Source organism: Dermacentor andersoni, chromosome 10 (assembly GCF_023375885.2).
Source record: "Dermacentor andersoni chromosome 10, qqDerAnde1_hic_scaffold, whole genome shotgun sequence".
Classification (NCBI taxonomy): Eukaryota; Metazoa; Arthropoda; class Arachnida; order Ixodida; family Ixodidae; genus Dermacentor; species Dermacentor andersoni.
In genome coordinates this window covers 91,125,364-91,145,810 of record NC_092823.1, presented here as the reverse complement: position 1 = coordinate 91,145,810, position 20,447 = coordinate 91,125,364, and the positions used below count along the sequence as shown (strand labels likewise).

General features: G+C 44.2%; 1 protein-coding gene across 2 annotated transcripts in view; it reads left to right on the top strand.

Annotated features, from left to right (window-relative positions):
• Positions 1 to 16,175, top strand: part of LOC129380718 (uncharacterized) — a 31,957-nt gene extending 15,782 nt beyond the window's left edge. The window contains exons 4-8 of one of the 2 annotated variants that reach the window (XM_072284947.1): positions 842 to 978; positions 4,252 to 4,304; positions 7,242 to 7,353; positions 9,392 to 9,466; positions 15,994 to 16,175. In XM_072284947.1, the coding sequence (XP_072141048.1) occupies positions 842 to 978; positions 4,252 to 4,304; positions 7,242 to 7,353; positions 9,392 to 9,466; positions 15,994 to 16,102 (486 nt within the window). In that variant the 3' untranslated portion in view covers positions 16,103 to 16,175. The remainder of the gene's footprint in view (positions 1 to 841; positions 979 to 4,251; positions 4,305 to 7,241; positions 7,354 to 9,391; positions 9,467 to 15,993) is intronic. The other variant, XM_072284948.1, reaches the window with a different exon arrangement.
• Positions 16,176 to 20,447: the final 4,272 nt, after the last annotated feature.

Genomic DNA, 20,447 nt, shown 5'->3' with positions numbered 1-20,447 from the left:
AGCGGACAACACGATAAAGGGAGGAGGGAAGAGATAGCAGCGACTGACTGATGCCGCTGACGCCGATAGTGAGTCAACCCCAGCTGCGGAGTTGGTTTCAGGGACAACGCCGCCAATGCCGACACAAACAATATGATACCCTCGCTTCCGCAGCGCTAACAACCAGGTCTAGCCGTGGGAAGGTGGTCACGTATTCGTCGACGTGCCGGGACCTACGTGAAATAACCGGCGCGTCGGCAACTGAAGAGCACCCTATCCGCCACACAAGAACAGGGGGGGGGGGGGACCCTTTCCTCCTCTTTCTGCATGGCGGCGACGGTGTTCTATGCAGTCTCGTTATCTTGACTCTCTAGCGGCGTCAGCGGCATCCAGCGGTATCAGTCGGTCGCTGCTAGCGCTGGGGGGATGAAAGGGGGCGGAGCTGGTTACGAGGCCGACGACAACGCCGACGACGACGCGAAACCCAGGAACGGACGCCAAAGAGCTGCGCTCTAAAAGGGCCATGACATTTGGAAATGGCATGAAAAACGAAGAGAAAGGAATAAAAAAAGAAACAGTGAACAAGGTGTTGCGAGTTATTTCGATTGAATGCGATATAAATAGGTGCAGGAGCTCATATTTGCTCACTAGCAATCAATGGAATACCTAGACACCAAATAATTCACACCATGCGCTTTGTAAAATGAATAAAACACGAATTAAACAGGAAAAAACTGCTCTCTTCGTTGCAGTAATAGCAAAGTTCACTTGGTGTGTACGCCACGCGAGCTATTGCAAACTTGCTTTAGAAGTATATAGAGAGTTTTGTGTCTAAATGAATAATATTCGGTTTGCTTTTCAGAATAACAATCTGTCGGTACGGTTAAAGGCATCGACACGAAAGGTGCTGCTAGATCGCCAAAAGACACTGGAAAAAGTAAAAGACTACGGCCAACCTAAAACTGGCAAAAATATGGAAATCTATTACTATTTCGTTTCGTGAGTGAAACTGGTTTCCTGTCTGGCATTGTGTTTTGACTGAAGCAATCAATTATGGCTCGCATTTGTGAACAACCAGGGGCAACTATTTTTCGGCATTCGAAACCAACAGGAAATCACACAATGTAATACATTACATGAGCTCATGTTGATCGCCAATTTAAATATATTCAGTAGTTACTCCCACGAACTTACAAAGGACGTTGTTTTCTTCTGTATGCTGGTTGCCTTTTTTTTAGCTGTAATTGAACTGTTGGGACACGAACGCAAATACGTTAACAACGAGTACTTTTTTAATTATAGGTGTCTTCTAACAAAAGTGTACTTGAGCTCTGTGCGCTTCCTTCATGCAAGAAGGATTAAAGCTGTGGTAAAATTGAGCGCCAGCGTCTTCCTTTTGAAAAACGCTGGTCGTGAAATGGTTCGCCCTCATCGCTCTTCCCGGGAGAGTATGTCGCCGTGGAAGTCCAGGTGACACACTTGGGAATGGGAGATGGTAATGTTGCTGAGGTCGGTACAGATGGCGACATTTCTCAGTTTGGTATAGATGATGAAGTGTGTTACGTATTGGGACAGCTACCATAGAGCAGAAATATGCAACTGTAACATCTTGCCAGCTTCAACTACGCTGCGTTCTTCGTTGATGTCTAATGCAAACGTCTTGGTTGCACGCTCAAGAAACGCAAGTGTTCATCATCCACAGGAGTGACCGGGTGCGAGAGGGTAGTGCACCCGATAAAGACAAATTACTTCTCAAAAATTATCTGGTGCTTGGAGGAATTGAAGCCGCGTTTTGTATATTCAAGATATCTATTTCCGACAAGTATTCCCAGACGCACCCCACATGTATTTCGGTTCATTTTTTGTGGATACGCTACTAGCGATACCAAAACACCGGTGAGGAGGGCTCAAGCACTAAATATTGCATAATGGCACCAATCTTAGTAACAGACGCCACCAGTATCCAGTGCGCATAATTTGCTACTACCTGTAACCTACAAAAATAATTGTAGCCGATGTTTGACGCAATGGAGTAAAGAGGTTGATTACCTTAGGTGATGATTCTGCAAGGAAGCTGGAAGTACCAGGGCTTCTGCCCACGTGTCCAATCAGAAAGACGAGTGGCAAGGCACTCTATAACGTAGAGGATACGGCTGATTACGTGACAGGTGCCCTTTGTTACCTACAGGCTCCGTTCTGCTAGTTTTTCACCTATGAGCATGGTCGGATGCAGATGCAGTCAACTTCGTCGAATTTACGTCGGTGCCAACAGAAACCAGTGCGGCCGCCATAAGGCCACATGAACCAGGCTGGCCACCAGAAGGCAATGATTGGCGTGAAGTGGAACTCTACTCGCGATGTCTCTGATTAAGTGTTAACCTGGTAATTGAACTTGTCGAGGTTGCTGTAAACAGACGAGAGTTGTGGAATGTCTGGACAACGGCTTGGTGAACGGCTGATGACCACAGTGGCACTGGACGAGTAAGTGCAGTCGGCTCCTCTATCGTTGGGTTCGCCAAGTTTTTGAGGCAACGTGTGAGGCTGGAAACACTGGTCGCGATGGGGTGATAAAATGTACCCATTGTACCCCGTCCCTTCAATTTCTTTTCCTGCATAGTTCGAGTCTTGACACTGACATATTTGGTATCTTGACTAACAATGAAAATGCTATTGGCTGATTCCTTGCGAATTAGGTTCACCCACTAGGTTACTCGTCTTGCGTTATGCGTGTTGTGAACTATGATAGGCATAAACAAGTACACCACCCCAGCGAGGAAGTTAAGGCAACTCAGTTTTTAGTGCACCATTTTTCAAGGAAAACACTGAAATGTCCGAAATGACAGGCACAGGAACAATAGCTTCTAATTGATTTTAATTTTCACATAGAATTGATTCTATACCCAGACCACAATCAGTGCGCGCGCGACGTTGCCGAGTGTAGCGGCGCCGGACTCTCAATCCTCGTTACTAACCGACCAGCGTCAGCCAAATCGTAGTGGTCCAAGCTACACGTGCAATTAGTACCCCTGCACTGTGCTACCTGGCAGAGATGACGACGTAGCGCTGTAAAAAGTTCAAACATTTATTTATAACATGTTGAAGCATGAAGACGTATTGAGATGCGACGAGTGGAAGCAAAAATTATACATCGCGATCCATGACGTCAGCTTGCATGCAGTCAGATGACCTCGGATGGGTGAAGGCCTTGTCAGAAACAGCCATGGCCTTCCCTCCAATTGGTCGCTGGTTACGTGCCAACCAGAACTGCCTGTAGTTTGGGCTCCAACTGAATGGGTAATGTTCACCCTGCTTCCGGCGACAATGTAATTCGATAAGTTCGATAAATTGTGTCGCTGGACGTCCGCCTACGCATTCCGTCGATCTGCGTAATACTTTCCTTCAAATTTTTGACAGCATCAAATACTGAAGAAATAATGGGACAAGGAACCGCATACATCATGCGTTTCTTTGTCCTATTATTTTTAAATTTTTCTCCAATGAGTGTTATTTTTTATTTTACTTTCTCACTGTTTTACCAGTGTCAGAATCAAGTATCACTCTGTTTGAAAGTTAGTCGGCTCTATCACCACTTTATGGTGAAAGTCACCTGTCTAACCACACTATGCGCGGGCGTTCAATATTCTGTGTTGTGAAATGCACACGAGCATCAGTGACTGCTCTTGAAGGTGCTATGATTTATCTATAAGTATTGTTGCAATTCAGCAGCAGCTCTGAACTCGACTTCGGCTAAAAAAGCGCCGTGCTACCTTTGCAACTAATGGGTTGCTCTTGCCTTCTGTACACAAATATGCGCAAGAAGGAGCTCGGTTCCTCGTTTAGTATATTCACTTTGCCTTTGTGCTGTCATAGTTTGATGACGACACTGATTTAGTTTTGACGCTATTCGGAACTGTACTGCAAAACTGTACGCTCAAACATAAGAAGCTTATTAATTAGGCAAGAGCACAAAGCGTTCTAGCTAGGGCTGAGGGGAACTTACCGAAATATACATGTGAAGATAGAGAACACGACAAGTACGTACAACGCATTAGAAATAGATGTTAGCTTCAATAATTGTTGAGTGTTATGTAGAAATGTTTTCTGCTACATATTAGCCATTATCACATAAAAAGATATCCAAGTAAACTTTCACTACCTTGGCAATTCCCATTTTTATGATTATTGTTCACCTCCTAGATTCGTTTGTTCATGACTAGAAACAATTATAAAAGTGTCAACGAAATAAGAGTGCGTTGCATACATTTTTCGCAGGCACCCATTGGTTGACAGCCCCTCTGAGCGCTACAGCAGCGATGCTGCCACAGGTATGCGTGTCTATGCCCAAATTATTGTGTAAAAGCAGATACATGCATGTCAAATGTAAATGGATGTGGTTCGAACGTAAGACTCTACTTGTTTTTTAAACGATCTACTTCAGTATTTGGTCAACTGAACACCACTACATTTTTGTCTATACTTTTCAAAGGAGCCTTTGGGACGTCTTTCACCTTTTGTACCCGATTGAAGGAAAAGGCTGATTTGTTCTCTCAAAGAGAAAAGCAGGAGCACAACAAACCTTATAAGTATATTGAAATAATATGTACTTCATGATTACTCGTATTATAACGTAATTCGGATGAATATTTTAGTACTAAGAACTGCATATCGCACAACATAAACGGTATACAAATCTAGAAGGTGTCCGTGGTGACTACAGCATTTCGTCGCTTTATAATTACCCACGACAGAGCAGCCTGCAGCAAACTAAAACGCCCTCAAGGTTGCTTTTTGTGAATGTCAATTGACGGTTTTTTAACGCTTGCTTTAGAGACCTCACTGCAGGGTTAACTGAAAAGCGTAACTGATGAGCGCTTCACCGAAAGAAAGCGTCGCTTTTGAATGAAACGTTTGCAAGCTCTGCGATTTGGACGCATTACCCACACTTTTACGGTGCTGCTGCTCCAATACCATAGGCGACCATAAGGTTAGCGTGTTAGAGGACGAGCTCAAAATAAGCTTCACTTCAAGAAGTGGACACCTCAGTACAGACAAAAAATTCTTCAAAAATCCGCAAAGTGGAGTAAGCTTCACAAAAGCAATAACTGTCATATCGAGGGTTGCTCTATTTTACAAAGCAAATGCGTAAACTAAAGAAAACTCACCGAGAAAAACATTTGTCATTGTGTTCCCGGTTGCATGATATTTCTATTGTTTCGTAAAACTTCCTCAACTTTACGGATGCGCCCAAAACTTACTTGACCTATTCAGTGTCCATACTGTAACGTGGTAGTGACGGTGAAGAAAGCAGCAAAACTGGGAATTAAGAAACTAGCGTATTATCGGGTGAACGTGTCCCTAAAAATAGGCTACACTCAAAGAACGGCGACAACGGCGAACACATTCGGTGATCGTCAAAACTCTGCTCAGCCGCTCACGTGCGTCGGCTTTTGTAGATCACTCAATGAAGGTTCCAGAGTAACCGGTGTCCGCGTGTCTTCCAGAAAGTTCTACACCATTTGCTCCGCGCATACTAGAAATAAGATTAAAGAAGGTTCGGCGAGAACAGGCAGCGGATAGAACAACCACTAACGTTCGAGAAACGTTCCGTACATAGAGGCACATCCTGCGTTATGCGAAAACATTTGTTAGGTGGTGAAGGGTGTTCACCCGGAAAAAGATAAAGAAGTACAAGTGTGAATACGGTTCGACATCAGACTACGAGGCCTGATTGTATAATAGGCAACTTTATAGTTAACTGAAATAGCAGAGCGTCTACTGTAGCTAAGCTTTGTTCGGAAGTGCATTGCCCATTCACCACAGCAAATTTTTCTTTTGCCCCAAAAATGTGTCACTCAAAAAGCCGTACGGGTTATATTTACAGCTTCGTGCTCATCCATGGTGCTTAATTCTTCTATTGCATACCTCCGTCTGCGCGCTAAAATTGTGAATAATATTGCTGCATTCGCCGAGCGCATAGCAAAAACTTAAACAATTATATTTTTCTTTTGAGTAGGACCACACCTAGAACAACAAAGCTTCAGTTTCTACCGTCTCCACCTTCTGTCTAAATATATGGCCAGTTTCCTATTGCTGGGAGGATCTTTGCTTTTGCGCTATTCGTCATTTGGCTAGTCTTCGAAGCAAAAAAAGCATTAGACTGGGTTAGTTCATCTGGTGAGAACTGTGGACAGGAGGACAGAAGAAAGATGCAACAGAACCCATTTCTTACCATTTCTGACCATGCACTGCCAAAAGTCAGTAGGCGTTTGGCAAGTCATCTGTAGGGAATCCTTTAGAATTCAAGCGTGGTGCAGGAGGTCTCCCCTGAGAAGCTTGATAATAGCGTGCATGTCATGTACATAGTCATGTACAGCGGCCGCTCCAGCGGCGACGGCGAGAAAGTACGCCCTGCACCCTGTACAGAACACGCCCGGTGCTGGACTGGAAAGTGCTTATCTTGGCTGCACCTCAGGAATCGAACAGGTTACCCGAGTGGAAGGCGACACCACCTCCCGCAATAAATGCCGCAGCTTATTCCTAGTATGCCACCGCAGACTAAACGAGCCAAACAAGCCTATAATATCATCCCAACGGATTTCAGTTTCCTGGCAAATTATATAGTAATATAGCTCAGCATTTGGCCGTTACTCTTTCCGGGCAGATAATGTTTTTTTTAAGCAAGACGAAGGGGAACAGGACAAACGCCGCAGGAAATTGAAAAGTACTTCAACAGCGGTTTTCATAAACTAGCTGATTCATGATATTTGTAGTGTACAGCCTAAATATAAGGGAGGAAGCTTTCCCTCTGCCTGCAAAAGAATGCATCACTCAAAATATTACACGATCGTTCTGTCTGATTGGCACATCTCAAGGTCAAGTAAACAAAGTCATTAAGATTCTCAAGTATCAGTTGTGGCATTAAATGTGTTTTTTCGTCAAGAGGCTGCGAAGGACTTGCTAAGTCTTCAGTGTCTTCCATGGGTGAAAGTTTAGCCATGTGTGTCTGCGTAGTGCCTCTTTTTTTCCCTTACTGAATAATAAAGGCTGTGCGCTTAGTAATCATGAACCAACTTGCGGAGACGTAACCGGTATTGATGTTAAGAGACTAACCTGATTTTACAATATATGTGTACGGGACACACACATACAAGTTATAGTCTGAAACATGCATGCTTTGCATAATGTAGCCCAGCAGTCATTACCGCTTTGCAATACATATTTATGTGCGGCAAAAATGCAACCTCCGCTCTGTTTCTCGCCAGTGATGTCAACCAATGGAACGTTTTGCACCAACGAATCAAATGCAGCTGTAGTGAGGCATTCGTTTATGAACAGAAATTTTTATTGGAGAGCAGCAATAGCAACGGCTTATATGTAAGTAGATGAATTTGCTCGCTTACTTTTTACTCCGCACATGCTGTCATTTTGATATGCATTGGACAATATGTATTTTGGAAATATTAAAAGATGTCACAAGAAGAATGGCATGTCACCACTCCATATGCACAACCTACCTCCCATGGCTGGCGAAAAAAACATAACGTGGCTGTGCCACAATTCTGAGGACAAAGCCATACAAAACATCAAAGCAAGCCTTCAGCTGTCTACCTCAATAAATAAGCCGACAGTATGTTCAGACCAACGTTGTTTTCCTTTGTCGAAAGCGAGTTCATGTGGCGAGGTAGTCGTTCTAGGAGCGCTAACCTTATAGATAAAGCTCGTAGCAGTGCTCAGGCACAGACCGAAAAGCGGATAGGTTTTCTCAATAGAAAGCTGAAAATATATACTGAGACTGAGAAATAGAATACGACATTATGAAAATGTTTCGCAAGAAACCTACATATTTCATGTTATTTCGTTACAATGACTAGCGTGCAACGCAGCCTATCTTTGGTTTCTTGTGCAACTAGTGAGCGTAAGGCAGATATCTTTAGTACTGCAAATGCAGGCAACCAAGCATGAATGCACCACGTATTACCACAGAAAAGTGAGTAGGATGTACCAGTGAGATTTAGCAGCTACTGCATGGAGACATTTTATGGAGGCCTGTGGTTAAAGTATATGTTTACATCGAGCGGCCATGGTATAGGTCAGGTTTCGGGGACAGTATGCCTGAATATCATTTTCTGAGAAAAATATTATGCTTAACTGGTGCACTAGTTAAACAACTTATATCAATGCTTTAGCATTCTTAGGGTACTTAACATTCCAGGAGCCAAGTATCTGTATATCGATCTGTCTATCAATAGATCTTTGTATCTAACTGTTTAGCCGCTTACCTTTACCACTGAATATTCCTTCATTGAATGGCTAGCTTATCGGGCTGCTCAGATGAGTGATCAGGGTTGAAAACCAAAGTCGGGCCAACTTGTGTCGGGGTGTATATTTAAATTTGTTGACAAGTGCCGCTTGTGAACTAACTTCTTTCACGGTGACATTGGTCCTGTCATCCCGTAGATGTGGGAGTCGTTTGGTACCACTGTTCGAAAAAGCTCTTTGACACCCACTTGGAGCTCATGGAGTGTGGCCGCGGTCTAGTGTTCAATGAACCTGTTTCATGCCATCTCAAGTGACTGGGTAGGCGCGAATAGGCGTCTGTCGCTCTTTAATCACCATCTTTGACAAAAACTAGTGTAACTAGGTGAGTGCCACTAGGAATAAACTACTCTACCATAACGAAAATATCCCTTTAGTTTCTCGCTTGCTCAGCGGAACCAAACCTGCGCCGCAAGGGTTCCTTAATAACAGCAACTCGCCCCATTAACAGGCAGCTCCACAAATACACTCTTGAATGAACGTCTTTCACGTTGATGCTTTAGAGAGCTACACTGTTTAATGTTAAAACTAGTTAAACAACTTATATCAATGCACTGGGCGTGTGCCACTGTTCAATGAACCTCTCGCCTTCTTTGGCTCCTGAGTATGTGTCACTGAGTGTTCAACATGCGAGTGAAGAATTATCAGTGATCGCTGGCATCATAATGCCACCCGCCTTGTCTCGGAGGCCATTTGGAAACTTCAAGGCAACGGCACTGGACGGAAAAAGCATGTCCAGGAAAAAGCACCAGAGAAGGGTCTGCTTTGCGCATAAGGCGTTTCTCAGTGTTCGTACGCACCTACAAAACCTTCCTGTTAGCGAGCACTCACAGGCTTCGCGGCGGCGGCGCAAGATGGCGCTGAGTGTCGGTAGAGGCGTACGAATGTGGAATCACGCTGCAATGTACTCTTCATACATAAGTCAATGCCTCAATGCGCTGCTTGGTTACATTAATTCATTGCTACACCCATTACAATCGCCAGTCATCATTAGATGCGTTTTGCTGATTTTTGCACTTACAATAAACTCTGGAAACACATTCCTCATATGTGCGGCAATGCGCAGCATGTTCACGAGCTCTATTTTCTCCTGCAGACTTGGCGCCAAACCGATTCCTTTTTTTGTATCCCTTAAGCCAGGGAACCTCAGCGAAGTGAAAAACACAATGTCGTAAGTATTCGAACTACTTTAAATATCTCGCGCACATTCTGAAAAGATAAAGAAATTACTTGTTCTTCGCATTCCTAGTGCATTTTCTATGTCCGGAAAATTAATTTTCCCTTTTACACCTAATATTCTTTTTCTGCGGATTCCGCCAACGTGGATCCGCTGCTTTAGAGACTACGGCCATTGCGCTCGACCAATGGCGGCATTGTGATATAAGCAAGAGAACTCAAAATCCTCAACGCATGTGGTATTTGTATTAACTTGACTGCGCTCTGAATGCGTTGCTGGTAATCATACTATATTAAGAGTAGTGGAGTCATTTTCGCCAAGAATTTCACGTAACTGCGCATTAGTAGGAGTTTAAGTAGATGCTGGGAAGGGCTGTTGCTTGGCCTTTCATTCCTATGGTAGCGCCATTGACCTGGGCTCTTCGTTATCAATTTTCCGTTCGTCGTCAGGCTACACGTTGTAAACAGTGCTCTCAGCAACTACTCCTTATGTATAGGTGAATTTACAAATATACATGCCAACATCAGCTTGCGGAGTGACAGAGCTCCGGATACTCAGACTGCATTGTCTCTCTGGTAATATTTTTTTAGAAAACGAATCTCACATTTTCAGCAATTTCGTTCACAATATTAGCCTTCTCCGCCCCTCGGCACCGGAAGGCCGGGAAGCTCTACGCAACAAAACAGCAAACAAAGCAATGAAAATTGAACCAATACAAACAAACCAGTAAAAGGTAAACCACAACAATAAGGTACACGAATGAAAGGAAGTAAGTGCATTTGCCTTAATTTTAGAAGTCCGCCCTTTACCCGGGTAAATGCAGTAAAATGAACTGCACACTGCAGAACAGCTGGTGCAGTTGCTTGAAAACAGGTGGCTGTCCACTATATGTGACGATGACCGCCTGAGAAGGCTGACTACCACCTGTTAATAAGCTTCAGGAAGAATGCTACAGGCGCGGGCCTTCTTATCCATTGTCCACTCCTCTGGCACCATGAGGGCGACAACAGTGACGACAGGCAAGCGACGCATTTGTTGGCACCCATTTATCGCGTGAATCAATTCGAAACACCCTGCACGTGCGGTGAACTACCATCGCCTTGGCGCCGCCCGCTACTCCACCTAAACGATATGTCTTGGTAGCCGATAGTGTGGCTACTCCATAGGCCTACACACATATGGAAGCGCCTGTAGAAGGTGTCCATATATTTGCGCACATCAATAAAAATCAAAGTAGAAGGTCATGAAGGTAAACACAAGCCCACCAAATTCGGCGACACCAATGTTCAAGAAGTATTGATGTATGTGCGGGGAATGCATATATAACGCGCAAACATGCAGGCTGTTTAACATAGTCAAGAGAAATATACAGGTGTATTGTCAGCATCCCAAATCCAAGAATATTAAAGAGGAAAAGAACGTTCCTAACTGGGATAACGAAAGAAGTGGTATACACACAAAAAAAGAAAATGCACATGAACAGTTCTCAGTACAGGTTGTACAAAGCCGCAGTGTCATCTCTGTTGTCCAGTGGGTCACCATACCTTCAGTGACGCACCACCCTGAACGTCGAAGGTAGGCAGCAGTTGCATGGTTGCGCCATTATACTCTCAGCACACATAAGCTTGATCGTGTAGGCAACTGACTACGCTCTCAGTAAATGTATTACTCGCTATTCATTCTGATCAGATAATCCGAATAATTGTTTCGAGTGCCTTAATGTCAGATACATTAAGTCACACAGTTGCACGTCAGCTACCATATGATTTCAGTTACGTAGGAACGCCGAGGGATGGGAATCCTTGGTCTCCACAATTCTGCCACCAAAAGTACAAGAGCCCAGACGCCCAAGTGCTCACTCACTTGCTAACGCTCCTCTCTTTGTCGCGAAGTATTCAACTGTCTGTGCGGTAATTTTTGCAGCTTAAGCTCCTATGGGCTCATTCCAATAGCCGTTTCTGTTGGCGATAGTGTCTGCCGCCGACGGGGAGGGTGTCCTGTGTCAGTAGCAGCTATTGCCAGGAACAACAAAAAAGAAATGCCCATTTGTCGCTGGCATTGAACCCGGGGCCCCTGAGAGTGAGTCAGCTACTCTACTACGGACACACGCAAACGCTTGCTATGATGCAGTGGAAAAGCGCCTTATAAACACGTCCTAGCGAGCCAGGAAGAACGCGACTAGTTACTGTAAATGGCTCACACCAGAGCTGGGCGTAGGTCCGCATATCTTACAATCCAACATTTTTGCAGTGAAGCCTACTCTCGTTCGCGCAGGGGCTATTTCATTTATTGAATGACGTAGTAGTTCTGCGGACACCCGCAAGGTGGAGAGAAGTAATGTGTAGCAATTGCTACGAACGGGTGGATGTCTGATTTTTCCTTCATTCATTTATTGAATACTTTCGAAACGACAAAAGTATGACAGAGGGCATCTATCTCACGAGCTGGTTGCAGCACTGTGGAAGCTACACGTATTCCTAGGGAACATGAAGGTAGAATTCCCCTCGAGTTTTGCTCAACCGCGCCGCGTCTTGTACATAGCGTCTGCTTGCCATCATTTTACATGCTGCATGGTTGGTAAATTGACGGAAAAAATTGTTTTGATGCCGATACCATCAGGCACGTTTAGTTGCATGCGGAAGCAGAGCTTCGCTTTACTAATAGGCTTTCCCTGCAGTTACCTTGCGGCCTCCAGAGCAAGTAGTACGGGCGAATGCCCGTACAAACGGTCACTTGCGCCACATGTGCGCTCGGCGTCTAATTAGTGTCTACATGGCATTTGCTCTCTACTGTCATCATGCACGATGATAGAACGGGCTAGTAAATTATTGATGCAGTGAACAATTAGGCCGTTATAGCGTTCCGCATCGTCAACGCATCACGAATGCTAATGCTGTGGCGCCATCTACTAACCAGAAAGGAAAGCAGTTTTACGGCTTGGTGCTTTGTCTGTTGTCCTAGCAGCGTGAAAAGAAACATCCGGTCTCAATAACTACGATATACCGGATGGATTGAACTGAGCTTGACATTAGACAGTGATGACGAATTTTGCCGCTTGTTTCATGCTGATAGGGTAGAGAGCCAGTAACAAAGGCGAATTCGAATTCATGCGGGTGGTCGGTGCTGTATGGGCGCTGTCATGTTGCCACTGTTAGGTATCGGCGAATGGCAACGGAACGGCAACGGAATGGAACGTGGAAAACAGAGGCCACTTTTGGTTCCCTGCGGGAGCCATATACTGTAACTCAACACCCTATGTGACATGCGTCCCACATAGCATCGATACGGGCACATTTTCAAATGCTGATGCATATTATTGCACCAAGTAGAACGCCATCTAGAAGACGCAGAGGTAGTGGTACAAGGCAACTATAGAAGGTTTGAGGAAGAAAGAGAAGTTAAGGGAGATGTGTCCAAGAATGCTATAAAAATACACATTGTGTTCCTGAGTGAATCAGGCTGACTAGGTGACTATATCAGTGCCGCATTTGAAAGCGGATGCCAAGAAATTATCATCATCTACAACAACAACATCATTAGCATCACATCGTGCCACTTGTCAAATAAGCTATCTGGGTGACAACTTCACCCCTGCGTTTCAAAGGGGATGTGAATAAATCATCATTATCATCGCATCGTGCCACTTGCCTCGCGATGTCGGATGCGTGCCACGTAGCGTCTATAGGTGTGACCTTTGCAATGCAGTTACACATTATTACACAAGGTAGCACGCCATGTAGCAGTTGCATAGTTAGTGGTAACAGGTAGAGAAGTTTTGAGAAAGGAAAAGAAGAATATCGGTACAGGGAAGAGATGTATAAATATTGATGTAATAAAAAAACTTCTATGACATTCCTGAATCATGCTAGGTGACTGTTTGCAACCTTCCCGTTTCATAGGAAATGCCATTAAATCATCATCCTCATTAGCATCGTATCGTGCCATTTGATATGTGATATGACATATGCGCCGCGTAGCGCCGATACGTACAAACATTAAATTGCAGTTTCGTTATATTCCACCAGGTGTCCTGATATGTAGCAGTTGCATACAGCAGTTGCATGTTGCATGTAGCTGGACCTGGTTCACTCAAGCAGGCTAGGTTTTCAATTGTCACCAACCCGTTTTGACAGGGATGCCAATAAACCATCATTATCATAAATAGAAGCAGCAGCAACTTAACGTTCAACGGTTCAAGGGATGTGATATGTGCCTACGTAGGTTGGATATACTTGAAGCCGCCTGCTTCTTGGCAATCCCCTGCAGAGGGTATGCGCCAGTATTTGGCCACGGCGCCCATGTTTACCATTGGTAAACGTGATTGCCACTCCTCACAAGGTACAAACCACTGCTGAAAAAGCGAATTGCAGAGCTGCGCGCGCGGCTGCAACGAGGCAACACTGGTCTCAGCAGACCGCTGTGCAGAGAGCAGGACAAGCCGCAGCGCAAGCTGCAGTTTGCCCTCAACGCCAGGCGGACAGTTCAGATTGGTAGCGTAAAAACGACGCGAAGAGACTTCGCCGAGAATACCTTATAGTGCGTGGTGCCGAAGCTGAAGCTCCTGTGGTGCCCTTCCTCGAGATGACGCTGTGACTTTGCTGCGTGTGCCGCACAGGCCTGTGAGCTTTCGCTTAGGAACACAACTAGCATATCGCGACGAATTTCGATCTGTGTGAGACACTCTGCAATACCTCTTCTGAGACGCGGTCTTTAGCATAATCTCTCTGCCGATGTCTGAATGAACTAATGGAGGTAACATGGTTGGAGCTTTCTTTGATGTGCCAAATGTACTTTCAGCGTCCCCATTCCACGTTATTACTTCAAGCACTCCCGTTCAGGAGGTCAGTTAACGAACGCACCATTTTGGAGCAAGATTAGCTGCACCCGTGGTAGTAGCTGAACATCCCGAGCGCACATCGTCAATCTTTCTTTTTCTTTGGAGGTTGCAGCTGCGATATTGCGCTGATGAATTTGGATGAGGCGAGTGTGATGGGCCTTGCATGCTTCCACAATACCAATAGCGACTCGCTCGTTTCTGACCTACAAATTGCATACAGGACTCGCAACTACTTCTCCGTATTTACATGTTTATTTACAAATATACATGCCCAGAACAGCTTGCGGTGCAACAGAGCTACAGAAACCTTCAATTCTCTTTCTCCTTTCACAGAAACGAATCTCCCTATTTAATCAATTTGATTCACACAAGAATTGATATTCTCCTCTTCTCGGTACTGTCGAGGCGGGGAGTTTTACCAATACCAAGTAGTTTTAGGAGCACACAGCTGTGACCAGAACTAACTGCTAGAAGAAAGCAGGCAAATTTTCTTTCTGCTACCCTTATAAGCTCTTTTCTTTCTTTTTAGGCTTTTCAAGAACCACAAGTCATGTTACGGCTTGATTTCAAAGTAAAAAAAACGATAATAAACAAAGCAGCAACATTAAACACGAACAATTAGGTAGAGAAATGAAATAATACCATCGTTCTCGCCAATTTCCGGAATCCGAAGGTTACATGGGCTTAAACACACAAACTCTGTATACAGTGGAGAACGAGCCCTGTAATTTCTTGAAAACTGGTTCCTTCCTATTCTATGTGACGCATAATGCCTGACAAAAGCTACTCCCATCGTCCAATTGCCTTCACAGAGTGCGGACGGACCACGCTTTTTTTATTTATTATAGCTCCTGCATTACCATGGCGGCGACAACAATGACAACCTGAAAGTGAAGCATTGTCGGCACCTTTTTGTCGCATTTGTCGGTACGATACACCTTGTCCCTTGAGTAAATGACCATGGCCACGGCAACGCCTTCTAATATTTCTAATGGGATAATTCTGCTGCCGATAATGTGGGTGCTCCCAGTGCATGTACACATATGGAAATATTTGTGCAAAGCCTCCAGATGACTCTACATAAAAATAAAGCACAACAGAGCTTTGCATTAGGCCAACTAACCTTGATATTTTTTTTACCTGCATTCAATAAGACTCCTGCTATCAAGATCACTAGAGCACAATAGCAATCTCATGTTCAACTACGGCAGAATACTTTGGGCTCAATGAGGTAAAATGGAACTTACGGACCAGGAATAAGAGTAGCCTGACTTTACGCAACAAAAAGACAAAAAACATACAATTGTATTTTGACTAAGTCGCAGAGCAGTTGAACAAAACATTCACATGTGATCTCAATTTGCCTCTGTTGGCCTTTCATAGTTATAGGCTCCGTTTCAGATATCACCCTTAAAACATGCTATGCTTTATAGCATAGCTCTAGAACGTAAACGTGAACCCGGTAATGAACCCACTTCAGCACGTTGGAAATGTCACACACAATCACCATGAGTTTGCGCCAAAGCTGTGGCTGCAAAACGAAAATTGCTAAGATGACTCGCACGAATTGATTGAAAAACTCTCTTCTAAATTCTGTGCAACCCAGCAGCAAAGTGCATCTAAATGGAAATACAATTCAAATATTCTTTTTATGATTTGTATTGCGCATTCGATGTCGTTGCAGACGCTGCCTAAGAGTTCATCCGGAAGAAAACAAAGAAAATGGATATAAGCATGGCATGGAGGAATACACAGAAGCTGAAAACGGAGCTGCTACAGTTGCGTCATGCTAACAGCAGAGTGATAAGAATGCGTTGAATATGTAATTTTCTTAAAATAAAAGGAAATAAATAGTTTTAATTAACACTTGGGAAACTAGCAGTCTTTATTGCATTACGGAATTTCAATTTCTTTTCTCATTGCGTATTCTTTGAAGCCGCTGAGAATGAAAACTTTCATTTGACCTAATAGTTATAAAACTATAAATTTATTTATTTATTAAAATACCTTGAACAGCTAAGAGCGCTAGAGATGTGAGTGATGAAAGAAAGAAAAAGTGCAGATATCATGAACGCTTAGTATATACTACAATTATGCAGATTGCAAGCACATCATGTGCTCTCATCCGTGAAAGCAAACCCGGTAAGGCAAAGTGGCACATTTGGAAAAGAGGTATCCAACCCATTTTTGAGACGACAGCGCCCCTCAACTATCCACAGACAGGGTGGCTGGCCTTGCAGAAACACTGCACGGATATATCACTGACCAAAGCATCTAACATTTCCACGCTACAAAGCCAGCTTTATCAAACCTGGGAAGGCACATTAAGGTTTCACTTAGACCTCTTCCCAATCAATTTCTGTCCACCAGCAAGTAATACTTTCAGGTGGTGTAGAAGCGGCCAAGCTCCATCGCTAGCTCATACTACCCGTCTGTGCTCAAGTGAACTATTTTACGGAACTGATGAATGGTTGACGAACATGCCACCATGTGCAAATAGTGCCTTTCCTTGGCCTCTACGATCGCGCGAAGTCAGAAACCATAGAAAATTTTTTCAGCAATAGTGACGTTCAAGATTTCCATCTCGAACAATGCTGAAGAAGCTGCCCAGTGGGATTCATCAATATTGTCATGGGGAGATGTCAAAAAGGTTTTGCATACACTATTTACAGTGACAGGGAGTGGGACAACAAGGTAGGCGGGCCTTGGCGCAGCTCGTCTCCTTTCTCGTCTGCTGTGCAACATCTTCATCCGCAGGAGAGGTGGCTCATCATATTACCCGGTGGTGGTGAAAGAACCAACTCGGTGCAGTCGGAATGCGATGCCATGGAAAGTGTCCATTACAACAAAGGGTTAATTGGAGTCTGGGACATAATAGGGCTTCAGGTGGACGACACGCACGATGTCGGTGCGTGGTTAAGCCGATGGGGACAAAACAACGACTGCAATCGTAATAGGCGCTACAGCGTGTGTAGCGCGGCGACTCAGCTTTCCATTGATGCCTATCTGGACTCCCTACATATTGAGTAACACTGTAGCGATTTCTGAAACACAGTCGTGCGTATTGACATGGTACTTTGATGAACCAAAGCGTATCATTCCGCAAACGTTGAAAGCCACGGCCGAGTAGTTTAAAAGCACACACCTATCGCCCCTTGTCATGCAGGCAGCGGTTCAATACCGTGCTGGGCGATATTTACTTAAAGCCACATAGGGCTTAGTTCAACCTCCTCCCACTAGATGGCAGCAATACAAAACTGAAAACTTGCTTTCGGGTTTTCAGTGGCGCCCTTGAAATAACTTTTACTTCCTGAAAAGTACCAATGTGTTGCTCGTTTGCTGTCATTTTTATAATCAGATAATATTCCTTGGGCAACATAACAATGAGTATGCGGACGTTTTTGCGTTACGTTAAAAAAAACACAATCGTGCCTTGTTGCATGGACATACTCAGGGATTCGGAAGATTGCACCTTCCCCATTCTGTGGAATTTCACGGGAATACACAGCGTAACTGAACGGGCAACCTTTCAGAAAACTTTATTTAGATATATCAGCCGAGCATCAAGAAGTTTCAACTGCCAGCGGCGACAGGGTAGTCTCTTCTAACAAGATGCACTTATGACCCCTAATTAAAACATTGTTTGTGCGTTAAAGCAGTGTTTTGCTTAGGGATGGGCCGTCATGTCACACGACAGGAGCAAATAGTTCTGGACCCGCTCAGCAGAGGGCATACTGACTTGAAGAAGCGCCAAATTTCAGCCGTAGAGTGATTTATCACTGCTAGAGTTTGAACGATAGTTGCAGAGCGAATGTCATTCAGTCTGTTTGCAAGCGCACGTTTTTCGAGGCCGCAGGAAAGAAGAGGAGGCATATAGGCGTTTGTACGCTTCGAGCATGCCTTCAAGACGCGTTGAATCTGCACCATCATTGCGTCATTTACCAATTCTGTGACCAAGCAAGCTTTCGAGGGCACAAGTTCCATGGTATATAGACATTAGGCTTTAAACAGCTTGCCTACAAAAAAAAACAACATACATAAAGATGGCAAGCGGACTGGCAGGAGGGAACATGCTTGCGGAGACACACTATTGATGGCAATATTGCAAAAGGCTTAGCGCGGTCACGTTCACTTTACAGCTGTGCTTTTTTCTGCATCAGTTACGCTTGCAGAGAACGCCCAATTGCCCAATATTTGTTTGAATAGCTCTTAAAGAAGATGTTCAATGAAAATTTCTTCGCTCAGCTAGCTAATCTCCAGGATGGGCTCCTAAATACTCATTTGCTTCAGTCACATAAGATTTATTACTGAAAAGGTAATTAACGTAGCTTCCTTAATTATTTACACAACGTCTCAACTTACTCCATATCCAGAGGTTACCACTCTGAACAATCAAATTATAAAATGATGTTACTAATAATTGTAGTGGTTTAGTAGTTTTATTTGGTACAGGTAAAAGCAGGCCTATTGCTGACGTAGTAGGTTTGTTATAAATCAAGTGTGAAAGCTTGCACACATTTTCTTGGCGCAATTCAAGTTCACGAACTTAAATGCATGTGCCCAACCGTGCACTTCTGCCTATATAATCAATTCTCCTAGATTATGCAAGAATCACCTAAGCGCTGTGGTATATCACAAAAGGTGGGCGAGAACATTGTGCGCTCTTCCGATGAGAATTCTGAGAATTGCTGGCATCAGGCTCGTCTTTCGTTCGCCATTAGGAATACAAACAGCTGCATGGGGCAAGCATTAGGTACATATTCAATACTTTGTAACATATCAAGTTTGCCCCATATGACTATTTGATATGTCGGCACCATTTTGTAGTATTGAGGGCCATTTTTACCACAAGCACTAAGTTTCAGCTGATATTTCAAGCTACTGTACAACATTTTTTTTTCTCTTGGGTGACCTTTCTTTAGCATCTAACCACTGTTCTAAAGGTATCGGTCAGCTCAAGACGCGCGTGCATGTATCTCTCATATCCAGAAGGTTGTCACATATCCAATACTAAAACAGCGTTATCTAACACGATTGCGCGCTTGAACCGAGTACTGGTGTAAATTCTCGCATAAGTTCTCGTAAAATATTGCTTCGACGGAGCGAGAAATATGAAATTTCGTTAAACGTGTTACAGAACTGAAAGTGAAAGACGCACTATGCATTGCTGGCTTTTTCGAGCAAGATATGTATCCGCAGTTGGTGGATGGCAAATACGAATAATTATCAGAAAGAAAACGTTAGATCCACGTTAAACGGACCTGCCCCAAAAGCGTCTTATAAATAGCGAGTGGCCGGGCATTCGCAACGTTTAATGCAATTCGGCTTGAGAAAGATATACACGTCCAGATGACAGTTTATGCAAAGGAGTCATAACAAGGCACCTTGTAACTAAGGTATCGCATAGTCTAAAGACTAAACATTGCATACATCGAGTAAATTGTGAAACACAACGATGCATTTTCCTCGGACACTTGCACATCTACCTAGACGGCCGTAGTTGCCAAGCCAGCCTTCAACATTAATCGGAGTCTTCCCATGAGCGAGCGGCAACAGCTCAAAAATTTTCTCAAACGATACAAAAACTGCTTTTCGAAGTCATCGATGATTCGACAAAGAGCAGTTGCTAAGCGTCGCATTATAACTGAAGAATACGCTCGGTCGCCCCATGAGAGCACGTACCGAGTTTCCACTTGGGTGAAATGCTGAAGTCGGTGAAATACTACGGAGGAAATCATCCTGCCATCGATGTGACCGAGGGCCTCTCTTGTCTTGTTGCGTGTATGCGTGCTCTATCGTCGGCGGAATAAGGTTAGGAAGGACGTATACAAGTTCCCACTGATAGACGACGCATCGGGCCGGCTCTGCAAGGGTATTTCCGATCGATGGAACCCAAGACTGGCTACTGGCAAATGGAAGTCGACGAGATGGTTCGCGATAAAACCACCTTCATCACGCCGGACGGCCTGAACGAGTTCAAGGACATTCCATACGGAGTGTGCTACGCACCTGCAACGCTCTCGCATGTGATGAACACGGTATTAGGAGGGTTGAAGTGGGCTGACCTGTCTGTCACTTCAACATTAGTTAACCACAGTTTGAGCCCAGTTATACTTATGATATCTGCATGGATTTGAA